A 27,285-nucleotide genomic window follows, 5' to 3' on the forward strand; every position below is an offset into this window, starting at 1 on the left:
TTGGCTGGTCGCGTACCCAGCCGTCCAATCACAAAAGGGTTTATTAATTCTTCTTCCGGTCCCACGAACACTTCCATAAACAACCAGGTGACGAGGAGCGGGGAGACACTGCGGAGATGAGCAGGATTTCTGGCGTTCTTCGGCGTACCTTCGGGATAGTACGCGAGCACGTTGGTACCGATCATCTGGGCAATAAATACTACTTAATCCCAGAGCAGAAGTCATGGACAGGTAAATAAAGACGGTGGACAGTCGTAAACATCCGTTTAGCGGCGAAGATGGCGACAAAGAGCGGCTCTTAAACATGACGTCATAGTGAGACACTTATTGGGTCTTTGACGACATTTCTTCGGGTTGTGGCTGTATTCACGACCACAAACTAATCTGTTGCAGCCTCTTTTGGTCTTTTTTGGGTTGTTTTTTTTCAGCATCTGATACCGAGTTCTGTAACACTTCACAATACGGCTTTTCTAGTAATTATTTTTGCATCAATGTGCCACCGCTTTTCTTCCTACAACATGCTGCTCTGTATACGACTTTACCTTTCAACCCTTTCACCCTTGTAGTGTTATAAAATTGCCAGTAGATGGAGCATCAGTCTCAATAACAACACTTTAAGGAGTTTAAAAAAAAAAAAAAAAAAGATTTCTTGGCATACATGCAAGTCACTGCTTTGAGGTTTCAGTGATTTTTAGGAGGCAGAAGGCGGTTATGACATCTCCACTGTCCCAGACTGTCAATGACAATAGTCATTGACAGTCTCCTGTTGGAGATGAAATGATTTCTTGTCCGTGATGAGGATTAGTAAGGAGGTCATACCTACTGAGACGTGGCGGTGCTACAGTACGTAATGCTCAAGCCAAGCAGTCGAACTGTGTCAGGCTAATCCACGGTGGGATGCCAGTCACACCGTCTCTGGTTTAGAAGGCCAAGGACGTGCTTGTTGGCTTGGGAGACTCAAATGGACAGGCTTACCTACTGCGAGTCCTTCAGTTGTCCTGTCTTTCTAACAGTAAATTAGAGGTGCACCTTGAACAGGAGGAAGGCGGAGGCCGTGATAATGACTACTATCATGGAGGCTTTTCATACTTGATTTTTGTGAGAGGGGGAAATTCTGCAAAATTGACTTTCACTTTTACCAAATGACAACAAAAGTGCATTGTGGAAGTTTCTAGATATTGTGTGATACCTGCACATTAGATAGATGCGTGCATAGATGGATGGATGGCTACTTTTATTAATCCAAAGGGAAATGTTTTCACTACAGCATTACATTGTTTTTTTTTAGGTAAAATATGTTGATAAATTAAGTGTGCAGAAGGCCTGTTTTTCCCCCGCGTAACACATTCGCTGTTCCAGGCTACGAATCCCACGTTCCCCTCTCTTTACCGCCTTAAATCATCATCTGCAGACGATAGGTCACAGGTCAGGGATCACAGGTTAAAGAGCAAGACCTTTGTCTGCGTAAGACAGGATACTGCTGCTTAACAGCCTCGGCCGTTTGGGTTTTGCTAGAATTACTGTACCCCCCCCCCCCTTTTTCCAGATATTGTGTGTCTGTAATCTACAGAAATCTGTCGACGGCAGTGCTTTGGGAATCCTTTTATCCCATGCTTGTGTTTGTCTCCCTCTCTTGGTCCCACATTATACAAGCTGGATCAAGTTTATCTTTCACTAGCATAGGGTGAATAGATATCATACAGTGAATACACCCAGTGCTACTTTTCTCAGCGAGTGCAACCAAGCTGTTGAGTTTTTTTTTCTGTTTTGCTGAAGAGGGACCGACCTCTGGCAGGTTGCAAGCCAGCTTTCTTCCTGACTGAACTTGACTTTGTGCTTCACCTTTTCTCAGCAGTTTGTGTGGAAACTCGCACCCACCTCGTATTTATAATTCATTACAAGGCTGCTCCTCCACCCCCTGGCTGTCAGACTATTCAAATGAGACATCACAGAAGCCCATTTTCTCGCACGCTACAGGCTACCGTATTCACTTTCTCGTCACAATGACTGACAATGCAGAGAGGCTAGTTTGCTTGTGGAGGAACTGGTTCCAAACAAACACAGTTATGACCGCCAGAAAGGCACGTACACAGACCCACATATGCATACATAACAAACATGAAGAAATACATGGGGCACAAATTTGCGTCTACCGCTCACCTCGTCCAGCCTTGTGGAAATAAAGCAGATGCATTATTCAGTCCATATGTCTTGCTAAAGCGAGTTCTTTTTGATCTTAAACTGATAGGCCAAGCGTGGGCTCCGGGCCTTAAGGCATGGACCGCAGGGCTTTCCACTGCAGCAGGAGTAGTGGTTGAAGTGGATGAGGAGTCTCTCTCTCTCTCTGCCTACTTCATCTATTCATTTGTCCATCTCCAGCACTCAGTCCATCCCTCTCTACCTTTATCCATGCTTTGCTGCTCCCATTTTCTACCTCTCTCAATCTGTTAACTCTAGAAAACTGGGGCGTGAGCAATTCTGACAGCCCGTGGTAGGCTGCATACAATATAGGATGTTAATGGTGGCTCTGACAGAAAACTAAAAAGGAAATAACTTTTTTGCTTTATGTGGATCTGTCCTATCAGATTCCCACAACCGCTTCTTACCCTTTTTTATTTGCCTTCGCATACTCCTAGCCCTCCCTCGCCCCTCCCCTTTATTGCCGCCTCTGGATTTTCCTCCTTTTGATGTAACTCCAGTGAAGATTTCTATTCAAAACACTGGAGTATTTCAGCAGTGTGGAGGGCGAGACCCAGCAGAGAGCTTTCGAACCCCCCTCTCCTCAGATGCTGCTCCTCATCAAAATGAAAAGGCCTGGGTCTGAAGTACAAGCCTAGAGAGAGAGAGAGAGAGACACACACAGACAGACAGACAGAGAGAGGGAGAGAATCTCTGTCTCTGTCTTTACAAAAGGTCCAGCAATAAAGGCCTACCGTGAGCTGCGGCCTCATAGAGAGAACTGTGCTATAGGCTGAGGAGGCCCAGCGATTGTTGTCTGTGGCAGGGCTACAAGAGAGCCACTGGCAATCTGGCCACTGGTCTTAGAAGGTCTTTGCCTTGGTGTTGTCTCCATAGAGCTGAATAGAGAATCTATATTCTCCTCTCCTTCTATGTCCCCAAGGCCCAGCTCTGCCTCACACTGCATGGGGCGCCGTGTCACGCTGCCCTGATGAAAGCAAAGCATTCTGTGGATGGGCCCATTCGTCTTCAGCAGCGGGCCCGCAGCTTTGACGCCTGCCTTCCCTCCCTTTATTTAGGAAGAGAGGCGCGCTGACATTATCGGCCGCTGCAGGCACATTTGAAAATAATTGCCTGTATGATTGCTATTTTTCTTACCTCTTTGAGGAGGTGTAGCCTTTGTCTTGGAATCAATGGCTGCTCAATACTGGACAGGGGAAAGGCAGTTTCCTTTCATGTCTCGGTGAAAAGGATGTATTTTTAGCGCTATTCATTTTAGCAGTGTGTGCCATGCAGTTTTAATCTATTGGTCCTCTCCACTGTGTGGAGAATGGAAGAGATTCAGAGGTTCTTCAGAGGTGTGCCACGCTGTTGCAGAGAAAAGACGCATTGACTTGTCGTCCTATCACTATCCCTCTCTCTTTGTCTATTATTTATTTGATTCCCCAGCTCTGTTCTATGAAGTGAAAAACTGAAAAGGCCTCAGTTCTGCTATTTCAGGATGGGCGACTCTGGGGACCGAGTGAGGGATGTGTGTGTGCTTTTGCATTAGTGTGTGCATCTGTGATTGTGTACATGTGTTTATGTGGCATGACAACGACACACTCTTGTGTGTTTGCGTGCACATTTGTATCTGCTTTCTTTTTTCTTTTTTAAGAAAAAAAAAAAATCTGCAATTGTGTGTTTTCTCTCCACTTCATGCCCTAACACACTTAACACAACAACAGATGGCTGTGTGTCATCAGAGCGTTGATTCAAGCCGCATATTTCCACAGAAAAGAGTCGCAGTGGAGAGCGACGAGGGTCCAAATGGCTGTTTATTCTGCCACAAGTCATCCCCAGGGTGTGATGAAGGAAGGTCTATCCTACAGTAGGACACCAAGTTGGTGTTTACCATGGAACGGCTATGTCCAGAGCCGCTACAGTAAATCATGCTAATAGATCAGCAGCTTTGCAATGCATGGGGGTTTAAATGAAGGATTCATTCTAGAATCATTATAGGATTTTGCTCATATTGCTGTTTGCTGGATGCCAAGTGCGTATTTGTATGTGTATCTGCCGGTACATCACGGAGTGCCTTAACTACTTCATTAAAAAGGCATTTGAAAAGATAGATGCTGAAAATGAGAGATGGGCACATTTATTTTCAATGGCAGAAAATTTCAAATGGGCCTGGATCCAATGTCAGTGGTTAGAGCAGTTTGCAGGTCCATTAAACACTGGCTATCCACAGTAGACCCGTGTATATGTTCAGTCTGAATATTAATTTTTGTTGTTTGTTGTTTGACTAGCAATGGTGCACAGTCGATGACGCTAACAGAAGGAAGGAAGACAACAAGTTAATCAAATCCATTTTCCAGTTGGCCTGAGATGTGATTCACGTCCAAGGCGTTTTCTGTTTGGTCAGATAGCAAGAGAGATGTTTTGACACCTCTGGGCTCTTTGTCGGTCAGAAACTGAACCCTGGAAGACTGACAGACAGGCCCAGCACAGGAGCAGACATCTCCTGGAGCCTGCCGCTGCTTATTCAATTCAGAATATTTTAATAAAGCAGACAGGCAGAGAGAAATAAGGCAAGGAATAAGGAAGGATGTGATAAGGCCAAGGGAGACTCACAGAGGGTGGAGAAGAAGGTGGGGTACAGAAAGTGAGTGACAAAGAACAAAGGGGATGCTGACATATGGGGTGAAATTATAGAGTGGGGTGTGTGTGTGTGGGGGGTAGTAAAAGTGAAAGGAGGGTTTCTGACAGAAAGAGGGTGAAATGAGTGGGTGGATCAGGCAGACAGATAGAGGGGAGAGAGAGAGAAGGTGGAGATAGGTTAATGGAGAGGGGGGGGCTCAAGGTGCAATGGAGGGAAATGGAAGGGGGTTGTATGGGAGTGATGGAGGTGAATAGAAAGGGGTGGACAGCAAGGTGTATGGTCATCAGATGCGTGGGCCTCAGAGGAGTCTGCTGCTCCACACCGTTCCACAGCCTTATAAAGGATGCTAACTTCCTGGATTACCATGGTCCTCTTCTGAGGGCGGGGTGGAGACTTCAAGATAATGGGTGGTCGTAGGCTCAGGGGGCTGAAGTATCTCCTCCACCCTTAAGTATGCCTGAGTTTTGTTAAAAGTAGCACACTGGAGAAATCAAAGTGTTCATTTCAGCGTGTTATTACTCCGATATGAATTATTCTCCTCTGTTCTGCCGTGAGTCGCTCAAGCCTCAGCGGGATCGACAGCAACAGGGACAAACAGAATGAGGGCTGAATAAAACCGAACAGCAGCAGAAGCAGCAGGCCTACTTTATGCCGAAGCCCCTCCTCTCACCAGAACTGATGCAAAACAACGACTGGCCTTTTCCCTCTAAACCTCATCCTGCATCACCAGGCTCTTGGCTAATGGGTAACCATGGTTACATAGGCCTCACACATCCCCTCCATTTTTTTTTTTTTTTTTTCTCATCTAGGAAAAGAGATTGGAGGGAGAGAGAGCGGGTGGCTGGAGGGAGTGTCCATATCGGTACCTGTTTGCCCTTGTATCACTGATGCTTATCGGATCACTCCATCTTCATAAAGCCGTCCATTACGATGTACGGCATTGGTCCCTCATCCCTCTCCAGCACACAGCTCAGCTGGAGAGGAATAAACCAGGCTCAGTCCAGGCTGATGGACTCGCTGCTTTTCGTTCCACCACCGTGTCGGGCCTAAATCTTGCTGCTTCACCTCGCACAAACATGAAGACGGAGAAGGCTGCTCTCTGCTGAGAGGTGAATGTCATGCTGTTGCAGTTTGGTCTACTTTGCAATCTGTTCAGAGACAAGTGAACATGGGGGGTTTTCTTTTCCTAGACGTCCGTGTTGATGGTCTGAAGCATGAGACCAACAGCTGAGGGTCAGATACAGAGGGCTCATTCAGTTTGTGTCCTGTCTTGAGTTTTGAGGACTCTCCTTTTCTGGGATGTTGCTAATCAAAGTGTGTTTCCCTCTGACATCTGTGTCGACAAGAAAAAACAGAGTGCAGGAGGAAAATCACACGGAGAAAGAGACGGCACAAGATGCCCGGAATGACATTGTGGAGGTGAAAAACCTCTCAGGTCGCTCTCAGCAGTACTCACCTGGGAGCTGATGTGTGAAGTTGGGGGTTTTGTGAGAGTGTGTGTGTGTGTGTGTGCATGTGTGTGTGTGTGTGTGTGTGTGTGTGTGTGTGTGCGTGCGTGTGTGTGTGTGTGTTGAAGCAGGTGATGGAGTTTAGCTGGGTGTGTTCAGGGTTCAAAGAGCAGCCCTCGGAGCGCATCATGTCTTATTTTAACGAATGGTAAGGATTGAAGCGCTGCTGCCACGGGAACCCCTCACCCATCCCTGCTTCTCTGTCTCCTCCCTTCCTTCCTTTCCTCTCCTCACCCCTCCTCTCCCCTCGCCTCCCCAGCCCCCCGCCCCTGGTTCCACAGCTAGGCTCACAGATGAGTCGCGCTCAGACAGGTGAGATGGCTCATGAATATTTATGCACTGGGATTTCATTCCTCCTGCCGCTGGCCCCTCCCCCTCCCCAACGCAGTGCTGCGTTTGTCCTTCACGGTAAGAGGCAGTGTCCTCGCTCCTGTCCCTCAGGTTAATCTGCCTGCTCTCTAGCCAGTTGTGTGTGTGTGTGTGTGTGTGTGTGTGTGTGTGTGTGTGTGTGTGTGTGTGTGTGTGTGTGTGTGTGTGTGTGTGTGTGTGTGTGTGTGTGTGTGTGTGTGTGTGTGTGGTAAGTAGGTTTCCCCTAGTGAGTGATGAGAAGGCAGACCTGTCACAAGGGGGCCCGCTGAGATCGAGAGCTCCCAACACCCTTCATACCTCTCTTTTTCTCTCTCTCAAGGTGGGGGAGAATGAGGGTGCACATCTGAACTGTGAAGTCGAAGGACAGCTTACACCCTGAAGTGTATATGAAGCTACCATTAAGGCTGTATGATTCAGTTAGTGAGTAACTGCAGTGATAATCAGCTTTGTGGCTGAACTTTTTCAAGAAAAATACAAAACATTTGCAGGTTAAATCTTCCCTAATGTGAAGATGTTATTGCATTCCTACATTTCAATTGGAAGCAAACAATTGGGAAGTGAATACTTGTGGCTTTTGACATTTTTAGGTATACAAAGAAACTAACTTTGTTGTACGTTGACTCAAATTTGTGTTTTTCAAGGTACATATAGTAAATAACAAAGTCTGACTTCACTGGACTTTTAAGATGTTGGGATGGACCCCAGTAATGTGCGATAGACCGTTTCATCAACTTTCTTGTTTTGACTTTTGAACATCTGTAATATTTACTTGCAACAGCTGTTACATTTGAAATGCTTATTAGTTTTCCACATTCTATACTGTTGTAGCAAATTACTTTGGATTTATAAATACATGTTAAGGCATCATTATGGGTCTGATAACTTCTGACAGACCTTTGTTATTATTTGTTGTCATTTTAAAGATTAATCAGTTCATTAAAAAAGAATCTGTCGGTGCTCTAATGCCTGTCTTTGTGTGCATGTTCTGTGTTTGTGCTCCGTTAGGTTGCTTGTTGATGTGAAAAGTAAGGAACACTTAATTCGTACAGTATATATCTATAGATTAACTGGTAATTATGGTAATTGTTAGTTGCAGGCAGCCCCTTGAGGTGAGAAATCACTATGCAAAAAAATGTGCTTGGCCAGCCAATTCTGTTATGCTACATTAAGTGTAGAGTCGGCCTATGTGGAGTAATTTCATTCTTTAATAAACCCAATTCTTACACTGCCAAGTCTTCCATCAGCTCGTGTGAGGAGATAATTAGCTGCTTTTAGAGAACTTCTGTGTTTCCTTTGTGCTTTTGTTGTAAAAGTATAGCCTTGGCCTGTAGGTTTGTTTTATCCATAGTTGTCCCACATCAGAGATTACCCAGAGAGCCAGATTCACCCCAGTCAGACTGACAAGCCTCCTCCCAACGTGTATGTGGTGGGAGGATCAGTCGTGTTTCATAAATATATGTACATACTGTAGTCGTTATTCAAATCCAAGGATAAAAGCTGTTGTGGAAGGGGTTTAGTCATGCTGCAAAAGCAACAAGACAAGAGGAGAGCCACGTTGGAGTGTGACAGAGAGCAGAAATGCAACCCGAGCAGAGAGAGATAGAGATGGAGAGAAAAAAGTAGGTGCCTCTCTTTATGCTTATTAGCCAGCCATTAGCTGTAGCTAAGCACATTGCTTGTGGGGACTGTAATATAATTGTGCCATTTTAGTCTGCTGCCACCCACACCCAATGCAAATATGGATATGATCTACTTATAATTAGCATACCTGTTAAATGTATTTGTTAGTATTGCCTAGAGAACGCAGCCTGTTGTTTGCTGGCAGCTGTTTTTGTTGTGCTATCACGGGGGGGGGGTTTCTAGGAAACAATTCCTCTGAAGACATTTTTAAGGCATGGATGCAAACAAATGCGAGGATCATGTCATGTGTTGTACACGTTGATAAGCTGAGAGAATGCGGTGTTTTGTCAGACCTGGATATCGCAAAACTAAAGCTGCAGAGCTGCAGCCTGCGAGGCCCTATAGTGACAATCTAGTGGGAACCAAAGCAGAACCAAAGCAATACTAGCCTAATTAGCTGACCTGATTACTATATAGGCTGGATAAAGTATGGAAAGGAGTCATCCTCACAAGACATAATTACAGAACAGCACATGTATGAAAAATGCTCTTCATTGAAATTAAAAACCCAAACAAATACATTTTCAGTTGGGGGAAACGTGAGCGGAGCAACTGCACAGCCCACACTGAAGCCATTTTTCCAAGTGCCATCACTCATCCATCCCAGTGCCATGCCTATCTGTTATGGCTGAAGTAAACATTAAGGCCATGAGTCTGCAGCGTGCATGGAGGTGGTTGCCTCCATTTGTCCATGTCCAGTCAGCTGCGGCGAAACTGTGATGGAATCCTGACAGATTGTCTGTGTTTTGGAGCGTGTTGTTTTCCTTGCCCATCTATTTCTCTCCTAGCCATGTTTGCCATGCATCATCACTCTCTCCCTCTCCCTCTCCCTCCTTGCCTCATCATTTCTCAGAGGGATGGAGGCGATGGATAGACATCCGGCTACCTGTGAGGAGAAACTATGGAAACACAGCACTCGTTATTACTGTATGCAGCTCTGTAGCACCACACAAAGACGCAATTCAACTGGGTCTTTTTTTTGTTGTTGTTGCTCTCTCTTATTCTGTCTATATCGTCCTCAATCACCCCCCTCCCCTCCTCTTCTGCCTTGGTCTCCATGTCATTGTGTGCCAGCCAAACTTGTCTAATCAGCAGATTTGACCAAAATAATTGGCGGTGGCCTTGCTGCTAGCGAGCGTCGTGCTGTATACAGATAGGGAAAGGAGCACTTAATATTCCACGCAGCTCGTGCCTCTCCTGTTCTCTGTGATATCTGACCTCTTTTGTCTCCTGCTCGGCTTGATGTTGATTTTGGTGGGCATTGTTAGCCGGAGCACTGTGATTGGAAGAGGTTGTCGGTGAGGGGGGCTGTGGTTGGTTGGGTTAAAGGGAGCCTGATTTGCATAAAGGCTTAGCCCAGATTTGGAGCCACTCAGCGAGATCTGAGGAGAAGGGCCCGAGGGCCACGAGGTAATCATCCATGGCCTGTCACCGCACTGTCATCCCTCTGTGTATTTGTGTGTCTGTGCGTCTGTCTGTGTCTGTGCGAGCTGGAGACACAGAGCATTGTGTCTGCGCCTCTTTGTGTTTGTTTGTATTCCTTCGAATTTTATATGCATCATTGTTGAGCATCTCTATCTTACTCTCGCTTCCACTTGCTGTCTTTTTTTTTTTTTTTTTTCTTTCCCCAGGAAGGCCTGTCCGTGCCAAGCGGATGGTAGTGGCAGCCAATCCGACCGAATACGAATACATGGAAGGCAGCATTCCGATGGAGTGGGATGGTAAGTCTGGGCTGCAGCATCACTGTTACATACTTTAACTATCACTAACATGGATAAATGTCTGTGTAAACAAAAGAGCTATCCAGCAGAGTACACAAAGTGCTGCACAAATAAAATGGAATGACAAATTCACGGCTGTATCTTTTGGGGCCTTGGCTAATCCATCCTTCTTTTTTTTTTTCTTTTTTTCATACTGCAAGATGGGATGGGGGCTGGGAAAAGCGTATTCATGAGTTTATCAAAGATGCCTTCTGCTGGTGTTATACAACCGTACCATAAAATAGTGTTTCAAAATTCTTACAACTGGATACAAACTGTTCCCTCTGTCTCAGACCGGCTTTATCCACCTTAAACCCCTCATCCTGCTTCGCCCCATCCCTCATGCATTTTCATCAGGATGCAAATAAGAAGGGGATAAAAGAGGCCCAGAATCCCTGTGCTAGCTGGAGGAAGAGTTAGAAAATATCTCTCTCTCTCTCTCTCTCTTTCTCTGGCTCCCTTTAACCTGCTCTGCTGTGCAGCCAGCTGAGCCAAAATAGAGCTTCTTAAAAAGAGTTTAAAAAAAAGATGACAGACAGATACAGTTCTACTCAGGAGGAAAAAGAAGGACAGAGGTATTGATGAAGAATGATAGAGTGTGTACTTTCAAATTCAAAGATCAGAGCACATCCACACTCTTGTCTTCTGAGACGCAGCACTCGGTGGCACTGCTCTACCTCGACTAAAGCAGTATTAATGTTCTGAGTTTACCGTGTGTATTGCTCTGCATGTTTTCCCTATAGTTTGCTAAGTGAAATGAATCAAAACAACAACAACAACAACAAAAACCTGGATATGCTCCCCTAGCTATCTCGGTTACTCAGTAGTTACACTGAGCTACCGTAGTGCCCTTAAAACTCAGTGATGCCGTAGCTGCAGCCTTTAAATGTGACTGCAGGTTTTGTTTGTGCTGCGTATGTTTGTGTGGGTGTTCTCACTCTTCTTCTTTTTTTTCCCCTCCTCTCTCCTCCAGCTTGGATCCGAGGCAGACGGAAGAAGCCCCCCTCCGTCGAGGTAGGCCCCACCCCCCGCCCCCCTCCTCAAACCTCCCTGCTGTGCTGATGGTTGGACTCTGGGGGGCTGGTTACAAGGGAGGGAAAGAAGCAAAGATGGAAAGGCTTTGATTTGTTTTATCTTACAGTTTCGAACTGAATCCAGGAACTTTGGGGGACAGGTGTTAAAATAAACAGCAGCTGAAGCGCATTGATGGCGAGACTGAGAGCAAAAACAGCCTCCGAACAAGGGGGCTCACTGACACCATGTCCTAGTTTACTTCTTTTTTTTTTCCAGCAGAAGCCTGCATCTCGGCTTTTTGTGTTTTATTTCTGGCAGTCTCTAAGATGGGAAATGGTGAAGGAGTGCAGTCCCCCCCCCCCCCCACTCCCCGTGTACCTCTCACTGGGTTTATTGCTCTTTAAATGTGAGCATGCTGGAAATTATTTGGCCGGTGAAATTTGGGTCTATAGGAAATCCCTTGGAAGGCCGATACCCAGGCACTCTTTCTATCTCTCTGTCCTCGCTCCCTGCCAGTAGCCAATGCCATCCCCTACCTCCAGTGCCAGAACATTCTCTTCCAATTTTCTGCCTTGCGTCTGCCCAATAGCTGCCATCGACAGCTGGACAGTGTTGATGTGGCCAAGGCTTCACTCCCAGCACATTACCCTACCCCTTGTCACGCTCCCTCTCTTCCTGGTCCAAGCCGACATAAATTGATTGGATTAAATCCTGTCATTAACAGGCTGGAAAAGCAGCTCAGTATGTTTGTCTCCCTCCCCAAAGCAGGGCTTTTTGGCCACTGCTCTCCCCTCTCTTTTCCAGTCCTTCAGTTTTGCCAGCACACAACAGCATTATGCCCAGTCCTCCCTTCCTTTTTGGCTCCCAGTGCGAGGGAGAGGCTAACATCACTGGACACTTGCTGTGGCTCAAGTGGGTAACTGTTCCACCAGTGGACTGAGTTCAGTTTAGAATAGTTTTCACCAGTTGGAACGGTTGTTGATGTTGTGAATGCCTCCTGTCATGTTAGCTTACCAATCTCTTCCAAGTGCTACATTTTTAAACATTGGACCAATATAGGTGAATTGAACACGTTTGTTGTTTTTTCTGGTGAATGCCCTACTTCATACTCGCCAGGTCCACACATTTGTTCCTGGAAGCTCCCCAGCCTCACTTCTTTTCTCCTCTGCTTTTGACTAGTGAGCAGCTGATGCTCGAAGACAAAACAGAGGAGTGGAAATTATCACGGCTTCAGTTTTGCAGCACAGTTTGGAGGTTCAAGCAAGTAATCTTGTGGTCACACTCCATTTTCAAACATTTTCAAGAAACTGCCGCGTTGACCACGCGCCTCAGCAGATGAGCTGAAGTCCAGCAGGGGTGGATATGACTGTGCTGTACTGGCTATACTGTGATAGTAGTGCCTTTAATATAACCAAGAAGCCATAATGGGAAGTGTTGGAAACTAACAAGCTCATTGTATATCATTGACCGTGAAGATCGTTGAATATTTTATAGGATTTTTACATCTATGTGAATTTGGATTTGTCTGGTATTTACTATAATTGATAATAAAAAATAAATAAATTTAAATGCAGAAAAAAATTATCCTTGTTTAAACATCAGGAATGATTTAAAATTATATTTGAGCATGTACAGGACTTTTTTTTTTTTTTTTTTTTCATATTACCCGCCCACAATGCTCAATGTTTATATAGATGGTATCACAGACTACAACGTAATATCAGAGTATCTGCAAAAATATTGTTATATATAGCTGAGAAGTAAGAATATGATATGAATGTCCAATACATTAATGTACTTAGAGGCCTTATGGGTTTTCCATCATTCAGTGACAGTAAAAGAAAAGAGTATTGAATTGCGTTCTGTGAGGTCTTAGAAAAACTGCCGAGTTCACTGCAGAAACCCTGAATTGCACGTTTGTCTGTGTATTTTACAGGAGCTGCTGAAGAATGAGTTCAACAGGGACCAGATCAAGGTGAAGGCCAAAGAGCTGGAGGAGAAAGATCTGTCTCTACAGGCTAAGGAGTACGCGGAAGGTCTGGTGGCAACTCCTGCAAAGACTGTGGCCAAAGGCCATGCAGCCACCACCAGCTTCGGCAAGCAGGAGGTCAGCGAAGAGCCGAGCAGCACGGCAAACACGTTCCAGCCTGGCTCCTGGATGCCCACTTCCAAGAAATAGACCGGCACATCCACATAGACTGAGACTGTGGTATAATGTAATACAATCCTCAAGAAAGGCCCTGCAATAACAAAAAACAAAAAAAACGGTGTTTGTGAAATGATATCTACCTTTACCTGAAATTTAATATCAGAAACTCCATGTCAAAAACTCTATAAACTATGACCTCAGAAATGACTAGTTTGATCCACTCATCTGCAGAGGATGTGTTTATTTCAAGGCTGTTTTATTGGACTTCATCACATTATAAAAAGGTTCCTACTTTCCCTGTCTGTGTATATGATATAAAAATTATATACACAAGACAACATCCATCAGTCATCTTGAAGCTGACTTCTAGCGACGACAATAATTTCATGAGGCTGAAAGGTCCGTTAATGAAGACAAACTGAAATTGTGAATGGTTGTCAGTCAGTACAACTCTACATTTAAAGGATACTGTTTGAAATTGTTTTTTATTAAATGTAATAAAATGTAACTGTAGTTACATTAATTACTGCGTTAATGCTTTTGTTTATCAGGGAGATGGTGGCCACTATGATTGCTGTTACAGTGAATTGATCCCCAGTAAGAAATCCTTCTTTTGCCAGAGTGCATGATGGTCAGAGTTACTGAAATAAGTTATCAGGCCAGAAACTTGCTAAAAAAGCAGCGTGACCTGGAGTTGAATATACAGTGCATCCGGAAAGTATTCGCGGCACTTCAGTTTTTCCACATTTTGTTGTTACAGCATTATTCCAAAATGGATTAAATTCATTTTTTCCCTCAAAATTCTACACACAATACCCCATAATGATAATGTGAAAAAAGCTTTTTAGAATTTTTTGCAAATCTATTAAAAATAAAAAAATGAAAGAAATCACATGTATATAAGTATTCAGTCTTTGCCATGACACTCAAAATTGAGCTCACGTGCATCCTGTTTCCACTGATCATCCTTGAGATGTTTCTACAACTTGATTGGAGTCCACCTGTGGGAAATTCAGTTGATTGGACATGATTTGGAAAGACACACACCGTCTATATAAGGTCCCAATGAGCACAGTGGCCTCCATCATCCGTAAATGGAAGAAGTTTGAAACCACCAGGACTCTTCCTAGAGTCGGCCGCCCGGCCAAACTGAGCGATCGGGGGAGAAGGGCCTCAGTCAGGGAGGTGACCAAGAACCTGATGGTCACTCTGACAGAGCTCCAGTGTTACTCTGTGAAGAGAGGAGAACCTTCCAGAAGGACAACCATCTCTGCAGCACTCCACCAAGCAGGCCTGTATGGTAGAGTGGCCAGACGGAAGCCACTCCTCAGTAAAAGGAACATGACAGCCCACCTGGAGTTTGACAAAAGGGACCTGAAGGACTGTCAGACCATGAGAAACTAAATTCTCTGGTCTGATGAAACAAAGATTGAACTCTTTGGCCTGAATGCCAAGCGTCATGTTTGGAGGAAACCAGGCACCGCTCATCACCTGGCCAATACCATCCCTACAGTGAAGCATGGTGGTGGCAGCATCATGCTGTGGGGATGTTTTTCAGTGGCAGGAACTGGGAGACTAGTCAGGATGGAGGGAAAGATGAATGCAGCAATGTACAGAGACATCCTTGATGAAAACCTTCTCCAGAGCACTCTGGACCTCAGACTGGGGCGAAGGTTCATCTTCTATCAGGACAACAACCCTAAGTACACAGCCAAGATAACAAAGGAGTGTCTTCGGGACAACTCTGTGAATGTCCTCGAGTGGCCGAGCCAGAGCCCAGACTTGAACCCGATTAAACATCTCTGGAGAGATCTGAAAATGGCTGTGCACTATTGCTCCCCATCCAACCTGATGGAGCTTGAGAGGTCCTGCAAAGAAGAATGGGAGAGACTGTCCAAAAATAGGTGCCAAGCTTGTAGCATCATACTCAAAAAGACTTGAGGCTGTAATTGCTGCCAAAGGTGCTTCAACAAAGTATTGAGCAAAGTCTGTGAATACTTATGTATGTGTTATATTTTCGTTCTGTATTTTTAATAGATTTGAAATAAAATTTAACAAATTTTTTTCACTTTGTCATTATGGGGTATTGTGTGTAGAATTTTGAGGGGAAAAAAAAGAATTTAATTCATTTTGGAATAAAGCTGTAACATAACAAAATGTGGAAAAAGTGAAGCGCTGTGAATACTTTCCGGATGCACTGTACATTTTCAAAAATGTTCTCAAGAAATGACAAATCTCAGACCATAGGGTTGAATAAAACTGCATGACAAAGAGAAGGAGAGACAGATATACTAAAGTATTTGTTCACTTTTCACTGTTTCTTCACGGGCTCATAATGTACCTTCACCACCTACCTCAAAGTATTTTTTTTTAATACTAATTAACAGATAAGACTATTAAACTGAACAAAAATCTTTGCAAATGTATCTAAATAAAGAAAAAATTATGTAAAACCCAATTTAAATATTTGCATAAAATTAAACTGCGACAAATAACCCTGCTTCACGCACTTCAAGTCAATATTTTTCTGTTTTTTATGATTGACCTTCCTCTATTGCAAAGATTACTCTATCATGTTCTTTCATCATTCTGACTTGTTTGGATGTTATTTTGTTCTTCATCCTGCATTTTGTTTTCTTAGAAACTGACAGACAAAGAGTGGGACCTTGCAGACGCACAAGTGTTTAACCCCAAGTGTTAAATCCACTTGTTGCATCTGCAATTTTGATTTATATGTAGATATTTACGTTACATTAAAGTCTTTTCTGTTGATTAGTACGTAGGAGCCTAATTACAAAGACTGCGGTTCAGTGTTGGTGGGGTGAATACTCTGTGCGTAAATTCAATTAAAAGCACTTGTTATACTTTGTCTAACGGTCTGGTATCAAATGCATGAAGAGAAAGTTTTCTTATCAACCATGAAAACTTTATTGACCAGAAAATAATAATTTGGTTAGCTCGCAAGTGACTGAAAGTTCCATTACGCTCATTACATCGTCACTTCAGCAGAACAGGGATGCTACCAATGGAATGCAAGGTGTTGAAACAGCTGCACAATATAACAGCAGGTCTCTGTATAAAATCATCCTACAGAGGACCACTGTGCTCCTGCTGACCAACGTCCCACTGGGACAAGTCTCCTCCGGGCAGTACTGTCCATCGCAGCACTGTTAGGTCTGCGGGGCCAGCGTCCCTCCTCCTACCCCGGACACGAGGCGTGGTGGCCCTGTGCTGACGGTCGGGCTGGGACAAGGAAGGGCACCGTGTCATTATTTGGAATACGGAGGGCTGTGAGCGTGATGTTAAATCCTCATCCTACCCCTCACAGGCTCAGTCTTTCTTGGTCCTCTTGGCCTTGGCTATGTTCTCCTGACGTTTCTGCTTTTTCTTCTGTTCGCGGTCTCGTGCCTCGATCATCTTGGCCAGTTTCCAGGACAGCAGTGCACTGGCAATGAAGAGAGGAGTGAGAGCCAGGATGACAGTGGTGAGGAAACCGTAGGGGTCTTTGGCAGCCCACTCCACCACATACTCCGCCCATCCCCGAATGTCAATCATCCTGTTCAGCAACGATGGCGCTTAACTGAACCTAAAAGAGTACCACAGAGAAAGCTGTAAATAGCAAGAACTGTACATGTAAAGAAAAAAAATAAATCCTAGTACCTTCTACCTATAATTAGAAGAGAAGTAATCTTGATGGATCTACTTTACCAGTGTATGCCATTTCAGAAACGTGTTGTCAATGATGTACAATTGAAAAAGTACATTTACTGGAAAAATGAATGAGAAATAGTTAATAAAATAAACAACCAGACCGGTGATCGAAAAAGCCAAATGCCAGATAATGTATAATCAACAGTTTAAGGAAAAATACTTAAACAATAAAAACAATAACAAACACTGCTTCAAGCTTCTAAGATGTAAGGCTTGGTTGGTCTTTTATATCTTTCTATATTCTTTGGTTGTTTTTTTTATCTTAAAAAATAAATGGATAGATTATTAGTTGTGACCTCAAACAAGATGTACATAACATTTGTGGCCAATCAGCCATTTTAAATGCCTGACAAGATGAGGTACTTCCTCGCAACGATGCAAGAAGAAAAATCCAGTACTGCCATAAAGCTAACGTCCTCAATGATTTTCAACATTTATGACACTTTGTAAACAGCTTTAGAGTTTGGTCAAATGTTTGACATGATACATTTATGTCCTTTCTAGGTATATATATATATATATATATATATATATATATATATATATATATATATATATATATATGTATAATTTTATGTCTAATTAAAAATCATACCCACAAGAAATTCCTTTTGAGTAAAACCCCTTTATTAAAACTCAGTGCCAGTGCAGGAAATCTAGCAGGGCAAAGGTCGTAAATGCCTCACGTAATCTCAGACTGCGATCGAGGGGCGAAAACTGCTCTCAAAATTATGAAAAATGAATTACAAGCTAAGGCCACTGTCTTAATCCTACATTAAACCATCATTCAATTTCTATTTCTGTCTCGGTCTCACACACACTCACAAACAGCACTGTTGTTTACACTACGTATGCATGTAACTCTGTAATAATACCGGGCAAAAGACCAGAGATTCCTGCACCTGCAGTGATGATGTTTTTAATGTATCTATTCATTTATGCATTACACTCATAAGAAGGTTTTTTTTTTGAGAGCCTTAATAAAAATGTAAAGAGTTAGAAAAGTTAGAAAACACTTGTCGGTGCTTATTATTTACTCCATGGTGGTGGTCACTGTATGCATTTTAAATCCGGGCTCATTTCACATTAAAAAACAGCAACAGTATACAGTAATTAATTTTACTCTGATCTGCTTGAATAAAAAAAAACAAAAAAAAAACATGGTCAAAGCCAAGACTAAGGAAAGTCCAACTGTGTGTTTGATACTACTGAAATATAACTGGAGCCATCCGAGGCGATGTTCAAGGTGTACCTCTCAATTATCTCCGACTGGGAAAATACAAATCTGACTCACCAGCTGGTTAATAAAGATCAAAACAACAACACAACAACAACAACACCGAAAACAAACAACAGTGACAGGATCCATTATACACGTTCAGTCTGGTTAGTTCGCTCCAATTGAATTTGCTGAAGTGAACCAAGATATTACATTTCGAAAGGTTTTGACGCGCATTTTAACGTGAGTTATTGTTTGTTTGTTTGTTTGTTTGTTTGTCCGTCCATCTGTCCGACCAACGTAAACCGCCAGTGACCACTGGCTAACTAGCATCAGCTCGCTAGCGCACGCTAAACGTTTCCACGGATATATAAATCCTCCTTTATTCGCGCCGCCGCCATTCAACGTAAACCATTTCAGGGAACAACTTGAGCTCGTATTAACATTTGATTGCCGAGATGAAAAGATTTTAGTTATATTTCTGGTAACGCTATAAAAAAAAAACACCAAAAAAAACCCGCCCATCCATAACGGCCTAACTTCCAGGAGCGGAGAACAAGGACTCTTCGGCTAAACAGGCCGACAACAACCACAGCTGTGAACGCGATCACAACAAAAACAACGAATTTATGTTTTCAAATTAGTTAGTGGTGGTAAAAAAAAAAAAAACCCGCGCTATGAATCGTGATTAATCTTACCACAGTGCAGGTATTTGTGTTTGTATCCGCGATGGTAACCAGCAGCTCCTCCCTGTTCCGGGAAGTGTAACTGGTGTGGGCCTAAACAATGACGCATTCAAGTGGAATCGACCAAATGGGAAAAATTACAAAAAAACCGCTTTATATTTTTATTTTTATTTTTTTTACATTTGGCAGGATTCGTGCGCTCTTCCTAAGCAATTCCCCCCTTAGCACTAATATTTTAGCCAGACTCACGACGCACAAAGAGCTTAAGTTTAGCTGCCTTTGTTGTGTTGTGTATCTGTCGCTGTTCGCTGCCAAATGAAACCGGATATACACAAATTTGAGCTCCTGTAAAATTAGTTGAATCGCTTTCATGTGTATTTGGAGCCATTTTGCCAACAGTATGCTGACATATCTAAAGTTGTTTTTTTTTACCAAGTGAAGGTATCGCCGGTGTCGGAAATTCATGAACGTTCTTCCCATTGTAGATGTTCGAAATTACTGTTAGTTCGATGTAACTTGAACGCTGCATAAGTACTTGCGCGTGATTGGATATGACGTATACCTTAACCTACGGGAGATGTAGTCCTTTAGTGTTGGACCTTTTTTTTTTTTTTTTTTTTAAACCATTGAAATACGGGTGAAAATCAAAAAGCACTGAAAATGATATAAAGTCACACGAGTTTTCCTCTTCGGTGAGTTTCGAAGTACCATTAGTCTTTCTTCTTTTTTTTTTAATGTCAGGTTAATGTGATTGACTTTGTTTTAAAGTAACTGCCTGGATGCTTAAAATTGTGAGGCTCACACAATTTAGGGGTTTTAGCAATGTGACAAATAACCTACAAGAAAACTTCAAATTACGTAATAGTTCATGTATTTTGATAGTAACCCTAAGGAAGTCCTGTGCGCATCAGTATAACTTTAAACATATTGACAGGAACTGACCAGAGAGTTTTAAAAAACATCCAAATAATGTTGTAAACATTATACATGCAAAAAAAAACAGTGGTTGAAAGCAGCAGTAATAGGAAACACAAAAGTCTGTGTTTATTGTTGTTGATATTATACTTATTTTATTCTTCTTAGTAGCCCATACGTATGCCTATTATTAAGGGACATGAACATGTGGCAAGGTGAGCTGGAAAAAAAAAGTAAAATGTGAGTCATGCTCTAAATTATTCTGGAGTCAAAGCCAAAGCCCAAAGTTAAAATCCAGTGAAATTAAATAAAACACTTGGTATTTGTAAGTGAAACCATGTGCTTGATAAATGATACAAATTTTACAAAAGACATGTGACGACATTCCTGCTGGAACAATGAATGACAGATATTGATTGAAGTCAAAGATTGAGTTTATAAGTGAAGAATTAAAGAACACATTGTAGTCTACTTTGTTACTGGATACAGAATCGGATGACATTTAGCTGCAGCTGAAACTTCTGATCATATGTGGAACTGCTCTGTCTGAAGAATAAAGCAAATAATCAGGCAATAACTGTGCAAAAAAAAAAAAAAAGAAGCACAAGGCTCTTCTGGCCCTCTGAGAAAGATGACTAACATAACAAAGGAGGACCTGCTGGCTTTGTGAACTTCCTGTGGGGAAGTATTGAAACCAAATCAGGTTAGACCACATCTGCTCTGTCCATACGGCATGGATCACTTTCAGAGTAGTTCAAAGGCCAGCCTTTTAGACCTACTCAGAGGAAGGAGCGGGGCAGCTGGGAACACATGCAGCGGACAAACACATTGCAAACACACACACTCTGGTTTACCAGCATAGTTTTGTTTAACTTGTATAGACAATTTAGAAAAAACATCCACAACCTGATGGTTTTCCTTTTTATGATGTGCTTATAATTATTAACTTCTGCTGTGTCTCATCGGGCAGGGAGATCCAGGGGGGTGCATGGGCAAGGCAGCCACACCCTAACCCCTGATGAGTATTTTACTCCTACAGAAGTGGGCCCCCTTCTCATGACACAGCTATGGAACTATCAACAGACAGGGTGGGGGACCATAAAATGACTGCACCACAATTTATAGTTAACCAGCTCCACTGGTTTATGTGTCATAATTGTTATAAGAAAAAAAAAAAAAAAGACTAGGTCTGGCCAGACCATGAGGAATTTCCAACATTTTTTTTCTGTTGCAAATTGATAGAGTCAACTGCTGGAGTGAGTAAAGAGAAGAAAACATGGTGGCATGCAGAGCCCTTAAAGGAGTAATCCAGCCTTTAGGATTCACACTTTCATTAAGCCTAGAAAAAACAAAAACAAAAAAAACAGTGGGCAAACTCAAAGGATCAGGTCTACATATGTGGATTGAAAGTCTAAAGTATGGGTCAAACTACAAAAGCACTAGTCTACATATATGCTCACCCTACACTTTACATAAAGCAACTTTATAGGGACATCAAGCTTTCTAATGAAAAACTGAATGTCTCAATCAAGGCTCCTGTCAGGGTTATTTTCTCAGACATCCCGGAGCTTCCCCCCCCCCCCCCCCCCCCCCAAAAAAAAAAAAAAAAAAAAAAAAGCCACAGAACTGTTTTCCAGGCTGAGTGCCCCACACAATTTCAGCTGACTTGATCTTCATTGTACAAAATCTGCGGCAGGCTCCTTTAAAAAAATAAAGAGATCGAGCTTGTCTGTCAAGACTGTTTTGATTAATCGTCCATAGGCTGTAAGCATCGTCAGCCAAACAGCTGACCGAAAATGACTGATGTTGACTACAGAGGACAAGCGTGTCCAGCTTCATATCTTCATATTCCTCCTCCCACGGCCTTTCTCTCTTTGACAGCCGAAAGAGAGAGTCCTTTTGGACACAAGCAGCGAAAACAACCATCAAGTTGTTATTGAAGAAGCTAGAGCCCGGGGTGGTAGCTCAGGCTCCAAAGGAAGAAAGAAAGAAAAAAAAAAAAAAAAAAAGTCAGTTTTCGTGCCCCCTTTTACCCCTGTGGGAAACTGCGAGGCCGCCCCTGGATTAAGTCCCCGCCTTTAAACTCAAATAAGAAGGAAACTTCAAAGGCCGTCGGCCGCCGGGGCTCCGCCCTCGCGCTCCCGAACGGCTTCACAAAGGATTTGCCGACGTTCGGGAATTCCGCCTCCAGTTCCTTTTATAGCGCCACTCGTGCGCTGGCAGCGCTCCAGAATCCCGCCCATCCCGGTTACTTTGACAACACAAAGGACTTCACGGAACTCGCAGGCGCCGCCTACCTTCCCAAATAAGGGCAGTCTCTCCATGTACGGCAAACAATCGGTGCGAGATTGCCCTTTTCTCTTCCTTATCCCGTTTATATGATCGGAGAGGAACTGCGCTTCAGGTTGGAAGCGGTGCGATCATGGCCGAGCGAGTCCAGCAGCCCCCAGCCAAGCGGCTCTGCTGCCGGCCCGGCTACAACCCGGCATGCAGGCAGGGGCAGCGGGCTGGAGGAGTCCTGTGTGGCGGTGCGGGGTCCGCTCCGGGAGGGTCGGGGAGTGGGAAAACGCACAACCCGGAGTCGCTGCTCGACATCGCGGCACGCAGAGTCGCGGAGAAGTGGCCGTTCCAGAGGGTGGAGGAGCGGTTCGAGAGGATCCCGGAGCCCGTCCAGCGGAGGATCGTATATTGGTCATTCCCGAGAAGCGAGAAGGAGATCTGTATGTATTCCTCTTTCAACGCCGGGGGAGAGGAAAGTGGAACTAGCGGGGACAATAATGACGAGACCCAGCTGCCTTTCCTACGGGGTGTCACTCTGCTGGAGGGTGGCTGGGTGGACAACGTATTGCAAGTCGGTGAGTGGACTATAAACGTTACAATAATGCAGGAAAAGCAGCCTGTAATCAACAAAACCTCTCGCTCGCTCTGTGGAACCGTGCCAGACTTTTTAAAGGGCTTGCGCTAGCCGTCCACAGCCCGGTCTATTATAAACAATGCAGGGTATTTCCACACCAGACTACCCTATAGCTGTGTGAGAATAGCCTATTTTCAGATAAGCCCGTAATAGTAGCCCACTTCTCCTTGTTTTTACCCACTGAGCTGCGCGCATTGAATGGCCCACAGCCATCCCAAATGGAAGCTTAGCACTTTGTTCCTATTTTTGTGTCTTTCCAGCTCTCTGTGCCCCCACCAATGGGTACGCAGACAAAAGCCCCCTATATCTTTTCACCGCTGGCTAAATAGACGATATTTAGAAGGGGTGGGAGGGACGGTGATTTAAAGCCACAGTGCTTCTATTTTGTTTGCCAAACACCTTTGTGAAACGGACTGAAGCTTTTCTCCTGCCTTCCCAATATTCACTTAAAGCCCAAGCTGTATGCACATTGTAAAGGCGAAGATGTATTCCCTCCCCCCCGCCCCCACCCCCCCATCCCCATCAGCTGCATTATTTGTGGTAAAGCTTGGAGTAAACAGAGGTGCTGTAGGCTCAGCAACCCCCTGCCTGCCTGCCTGCCTGCCTGCTTCCCTGCCTGCCTGCCTGCCTGGCTGGCTGGCTGCCTTTGCCAGAGCCACAATATTTCGCTGCATTCGTCAGTGCAATAGACTCAGCTGTCAATCCGACTCCCCACCCTTGGAAACGGTTCAGGATTCTAATCCCATTACCCTCCCCAGTTCATCTGAATCTTAATGCATTCTGCAAACAAGATTTTATGCATGATCTTCCTCCTCCTCCTCCTCCCTCCCTCACCCTCTCTCTATTTCTCTCCCTTGTTCCCTCTTCCTCTCTCTCACTTCTTGGCTTACTATCCTTCCAAAGAATCTGTGTGGAGAGATGGCTTCAGCTCTTGTGGGCTCAGAGAATGTGCAGTGCACAATAGTAGCCATGGAGCAGGCAGACAGGCAGGCAGCTCTCCCTCCCTCTCTGGCCTGTTTACCAGATTCCCCAGCATTAGGCTCATTTATGTGCACTCTCTTTTGGGGCTTCAGGAAGCTAAACATTCAGCTCGAGGTAAAATACAAATAAAGTGCGAGGCATCTGTGAGGAAATGTGCGTGTGCTTTGGAAAATAGTCAGAAATAGCGACAAATGGGGGTAAAAGGGTCATTTTCTGTGCCCATGCTTCTGTGTGTGTGAAAGAGATAGAATGTGTGTCAGTGTGTGTGTGTGTGTGTGGGGGGGGGGTGATAAACACAGAGGGGGATTGTACATGGGTCTGAGTATGTGTGCGTGTCTTCGTCGGCATGGGCTGTCAGTCTCATCCTGCATGCTCACAGAGAGTGGGGAATGACAGGCGAGTACACAGCAGGAGGACGGCATGTTATGCTGATTGCAATTTTCGCCCCAGAATTTTTTTCATTTATTTATTTATTTTTTTAGCTGGAGAAGATAAAGCCAAGGAAGAGAAAATGATAAATAAAAGATGCAATCTACTCCAGGGGACAGGCAGCCACTGGAGGATGAGGGCTTAAAAGCAGGGCAGCATGGGAGGGGGCTGTCAGCCACATCACACGCCACATGTGTTGGCCCATCAAACACATACAGTGGGTCTGGCCTGGAAAAAAAAAAAAAGTGCAGGGTGGCTCGTGAGGGTGTGTGTGCACACAAGCATGCATGCATGGCTTTGTGTCGCTTCTTGCGCATGTGTGTGTCTGCTGTCAGTGGGATGGGATTCAGTGTTGATGATGAAAGACAGTAGTGCAATAGAATAGATGCTGAAGTTATTGTGTATGGGGGGGGGGAAAGCTAATATACTTGAATGGATCTGCTGTCGCTTTATTCCTCTCCTTCCCCTCCCTCCTCCTCCTCCACCTCCCTATCTCTCCCAAGTGAGAAGCTATAAAACTCTCCATATTTACTCCCCTAAGGCCAACTACCAGCCCCCAGTCTCCTGTGATTATTTATCTTTTTCTCAAAGACATTAATCACACGCTTTTTCATTTTTTTTCTCCTTCTTCTTCTTCTTCTTCTTCTTCCTCCATCACTTTCCATACATCAGTGCTACGGAGGGAATGGATAGGGGGGACGGCGTTTAAGGGGAAGAGCAATAGATCGGCCGATATCAAGAAAAAGAGGGGAAGCCTTGAGGGAAAATGTGGGTGGAAAATGCAAAAGAGGAAAGAAGCATTGAAATGGTGATTGCAAGAGAAGGAGGATGTATGAAAGTAAAGAATGAAGCGCAGAAAACGGCAGAGAGTGAGATGGATGGGTTGTTCTCTCTCCCATGCGAGCTCATCTGTTCCACTGCCAGACTTCCAGATAAATATTCAGATATGAATGCAAGGATCATCTAGCAGTCCACTGCTCCTCGGGTATGGCGGTGTTATAACCACCCTCTTGGACTCTACTTTTCCACTGTCGAATCACAGATGAATTTGTCAGCCGCTGAACACATACCTCACCTCAACCTGCATGAAAAGGTCCTGTGTGTAACAATACATTAAAACCCGCAAATGAAGAAGATTAAATACGCATGCTGATTTGAAAATCAGTCCCATAACAGCAGCTGTCTGTCATAAAAATTACATTGTCATGAGCCGATCACAGAAATATCAGTAAATCTCACCGCCGTGCCAAGTTTCAGTTTTCTGTAGCTTGTCAATCAGACTAGACTATGCAGTGTGGTAATTGAGCATCATTTACTGGTTTCGAAAACTTCCAGACCTGCCTGTCCTGATCACAGCATCTGTTCCCCGGTCCCCTTGTGTAATTTAGACTCTTAGCAGCTCATCGTGCTGAAAGAAAGGCTAGTATTATGGTGCCCCGTCCTCTAATTATAGAATTCTAATCCTATGGCTCTAACATGGCATGACAAAGCATGTTTGCACTTCATTACCCTCCTTCCTGTTTTAGTCCTCCAGTCTGGGTCAAGTTCATCCCCTCCTCTCTCATTTATTCATAACATACACTGTCCCACTCCTCCTACTTTTGACCCCCTTGTACTTATATTTCTAAACTTCCCCCACCCTACCACCCTGTCTACCTCCTGGGCTTTGTGCTAGGAGGTAAAAAAAACAACAACAAAAAAAAACCCAACATAACCACAACACAAACACACACAAACACACACCACCTCACCTCACTCTTTTACTATCCTGTTACCGTAAGCCCCATGTCCCCAAGGAGTGACATACTGATGCCTGGCATATGTCGCTCTCTGCAATGTCATTAGCATACATGCTACAGCCTATTTATCCAGCTCTCCTTGTTAGGCAAATTTTTCACATGTCATTGTATCATGCTGCTGCTCCAAATCTGAGTGATGAGGCGGACACACTTGAAATTGGACTTGAATGAAAGCAGATACCCAGGAGACTATTTTTGGTGTATTTTCCGTGGTAGTGTCGTTGGACTTGATAGCCTGTAATATTTTGCCTTTCCCAGGCCTAAAATATCACTGAATGTCCGTGGCAGTCATGCCTGTTTGAGTGTGAATGTCATCCTCCTCTGCTCCACCTATTTCAGAGACAAATTGGTGTGTGTTTGCTTGTGCATATGTGTGTGTCTGTCTTTTGCTTCTGCATGCTCATAACTCAGGTTAATTTGTTCACGCTCTGGAGAATCTTAATTAGGTTTCTGCGTCATCTACTCTCTCTCACCCACTTTTTATCATGATGTCAATGAAACGGTGAAACAACAACCAGGCGGGTGGTTCCCTGCTTCTTCTTTTTTTTGTATTTATTTTTTTTACCTTTTTGTAACACAGATGGAGAAAATCATAACACAGACTCCTCTAATTCTTATGTATAGCTCCTTAAAGGCTCACTTTGGGTGTGTTAATAGAGACGCTGTAGAACCACATGTCGTTTCTTAGCGTTTAGGTAGAACTACAGCAATATCAGTCATAATTTACAACAATATACCAACAAAACAAAGGGGCTGGCTGATGGAACAAAAACTGTTTGCACACACTAGTGCCAAGGAGAAATCTGTGCCACTTACAAAGTTGAAGTAACCGTGAGCTTGTTTGTGCAAGAACATACTCGTGCATGCACAAATTTGTTCCTCTTCACTTTTTTTTTTTTTAACTGAGAGCTCACAAGGCCTTTCAAAGGGCTTCTTGAGGACCCACATCGACATTTCAAGCATTTAGTCCGTGAAGGTACAGAATTTAAGATGCGAAACGTAAATCTTGCATGAGCATGTCGTCTGCAAAGACGGCGTCAGACTGAGCTCAGTGTTTTTCAGTGGGTGAGGGCTGATTCTTTCTGCTTGTGTGTGGGCTGTTTCTTTTCATGTGGGTGGCTCTGGTTTTATTTTCCTGTTAGGTTAGAGAGTTCCTTTATCTTTTTACAATGCCCGTCGAGAATGAGCCCACATGCTTACCGCCAAAGACGGAGAGACAGGACGCTTCCAAGTAAGCTGGGAAACCGAGGTGTCGTAAAGAGGCTCAGCTTGTGACTTTGGACTTAAAGAAATGCTGACAAATTACAAATAGTACCCACAAATGTTTCA

General features: G+C 44.0%; 3 protein-coding genes across 5 annotated transcripts in view; 2 read left to right on the top strand and 1 right to left on the bottom strand.

Annotated features, from left to right (window-relative positions):
* Window positions 1-44: 44 nt before the first annotated feature.
* ndufaf2 (NADH:ubiquinone oxidoreductase complex assembly factor 2) lies at window positions 45-13,825 on the top strand. The gene is made up of 4 exons (XM_069699543.1): window positions 45-231; window positions 10,011-10,100; window positions 11,113-11,153; window positions 13,090-13,825. The coding sequence occupies exons 1-4, from the start codon at window positions 117-119 to the stop codon at window positions 13,330-13,332; spliced, it is 489 nt and encodes a 162-aa protein (XP_069555644.1). The 5' UTR covers window positions 45-116; the 3' UTR covers window positions 13,333-13,825.
* A 2,154-nt stretch (window positions 13,826-15,979) lies between these two features.
* Window positions 15,980-19,027, bottom strand: smim15 (small integral membrane protein 15). 3 transcript variants are annotated; one of them, XM_069699517.1, is made up of 3 exons: window positions 18,931-19,027; window positions 16,629-16,888; window positions 15,980-16,545 (listed from the first exon to the last, which is right to left on the bottom strand). In XM_069699517.1, exon 2 carries the CDS (start codon window positions 16,855-16,857, stop codon window positions 16,633-16,635), a length of 225 nt encoding a protein of 74 aa, XP_069555618.1. In that variant the 5' UTR covers window positions 16,858-16,888; window positions 18,931-19,027; the 3' UTR covers window positions 15,980-16,545; window positions 16,629-16,632. The 3 variants fall into 3 exon arrangements, with proteins under 3 accessions (XP_069555618.1, XP_069555619.1, XP_069555617.1); XM_069699518.1 differs by having other exon boundaries at window positions 16,622-16,888; XM_069699516.1 differs by having other exon boundaries at window positions 15,980-16,888.
* Window positions 19,028-22,143: 3,116 nt separating this feature from the next.
* The window catches only part of LOC138621449 (zinc finger SWIM domain-containing protein 6-like), a 50,612-nt gene continuing 45,470 nt past the window's right edge, over window positions 22,144-27,285 (top strand). The window contains exon 1 of the mRNA XM_069699524.1: window positions 22,144-22,688. Coding sequence (XP_069555625.1) covers window positions 22,256-22,688 — 433 coding nt within the window. The 5' untranslated portion in view covers window positions 22,144-22,255. The remainder of the gene's footprint in view (window positions 22,689-27,285) is intronic.

The sequence above is a fragment of the Brachyistius frenatus genome, unplaced genomic scaffold (assembly GCF_029030835.1).
Source record: "Brachyistius frenatus isolate BFR_SWC_R1_liver_20210118 unplaced genomic scaffold, ASM2903083v1 Contig_30, whole genome shotgun sequence".
NCBI classification, from domain to species: domain Eukaryota; kingdom Metazoa; phylum Chordata; class Actinopteri; family Embiotocidae; genus Brachyistius; species Brachyistius frenatus.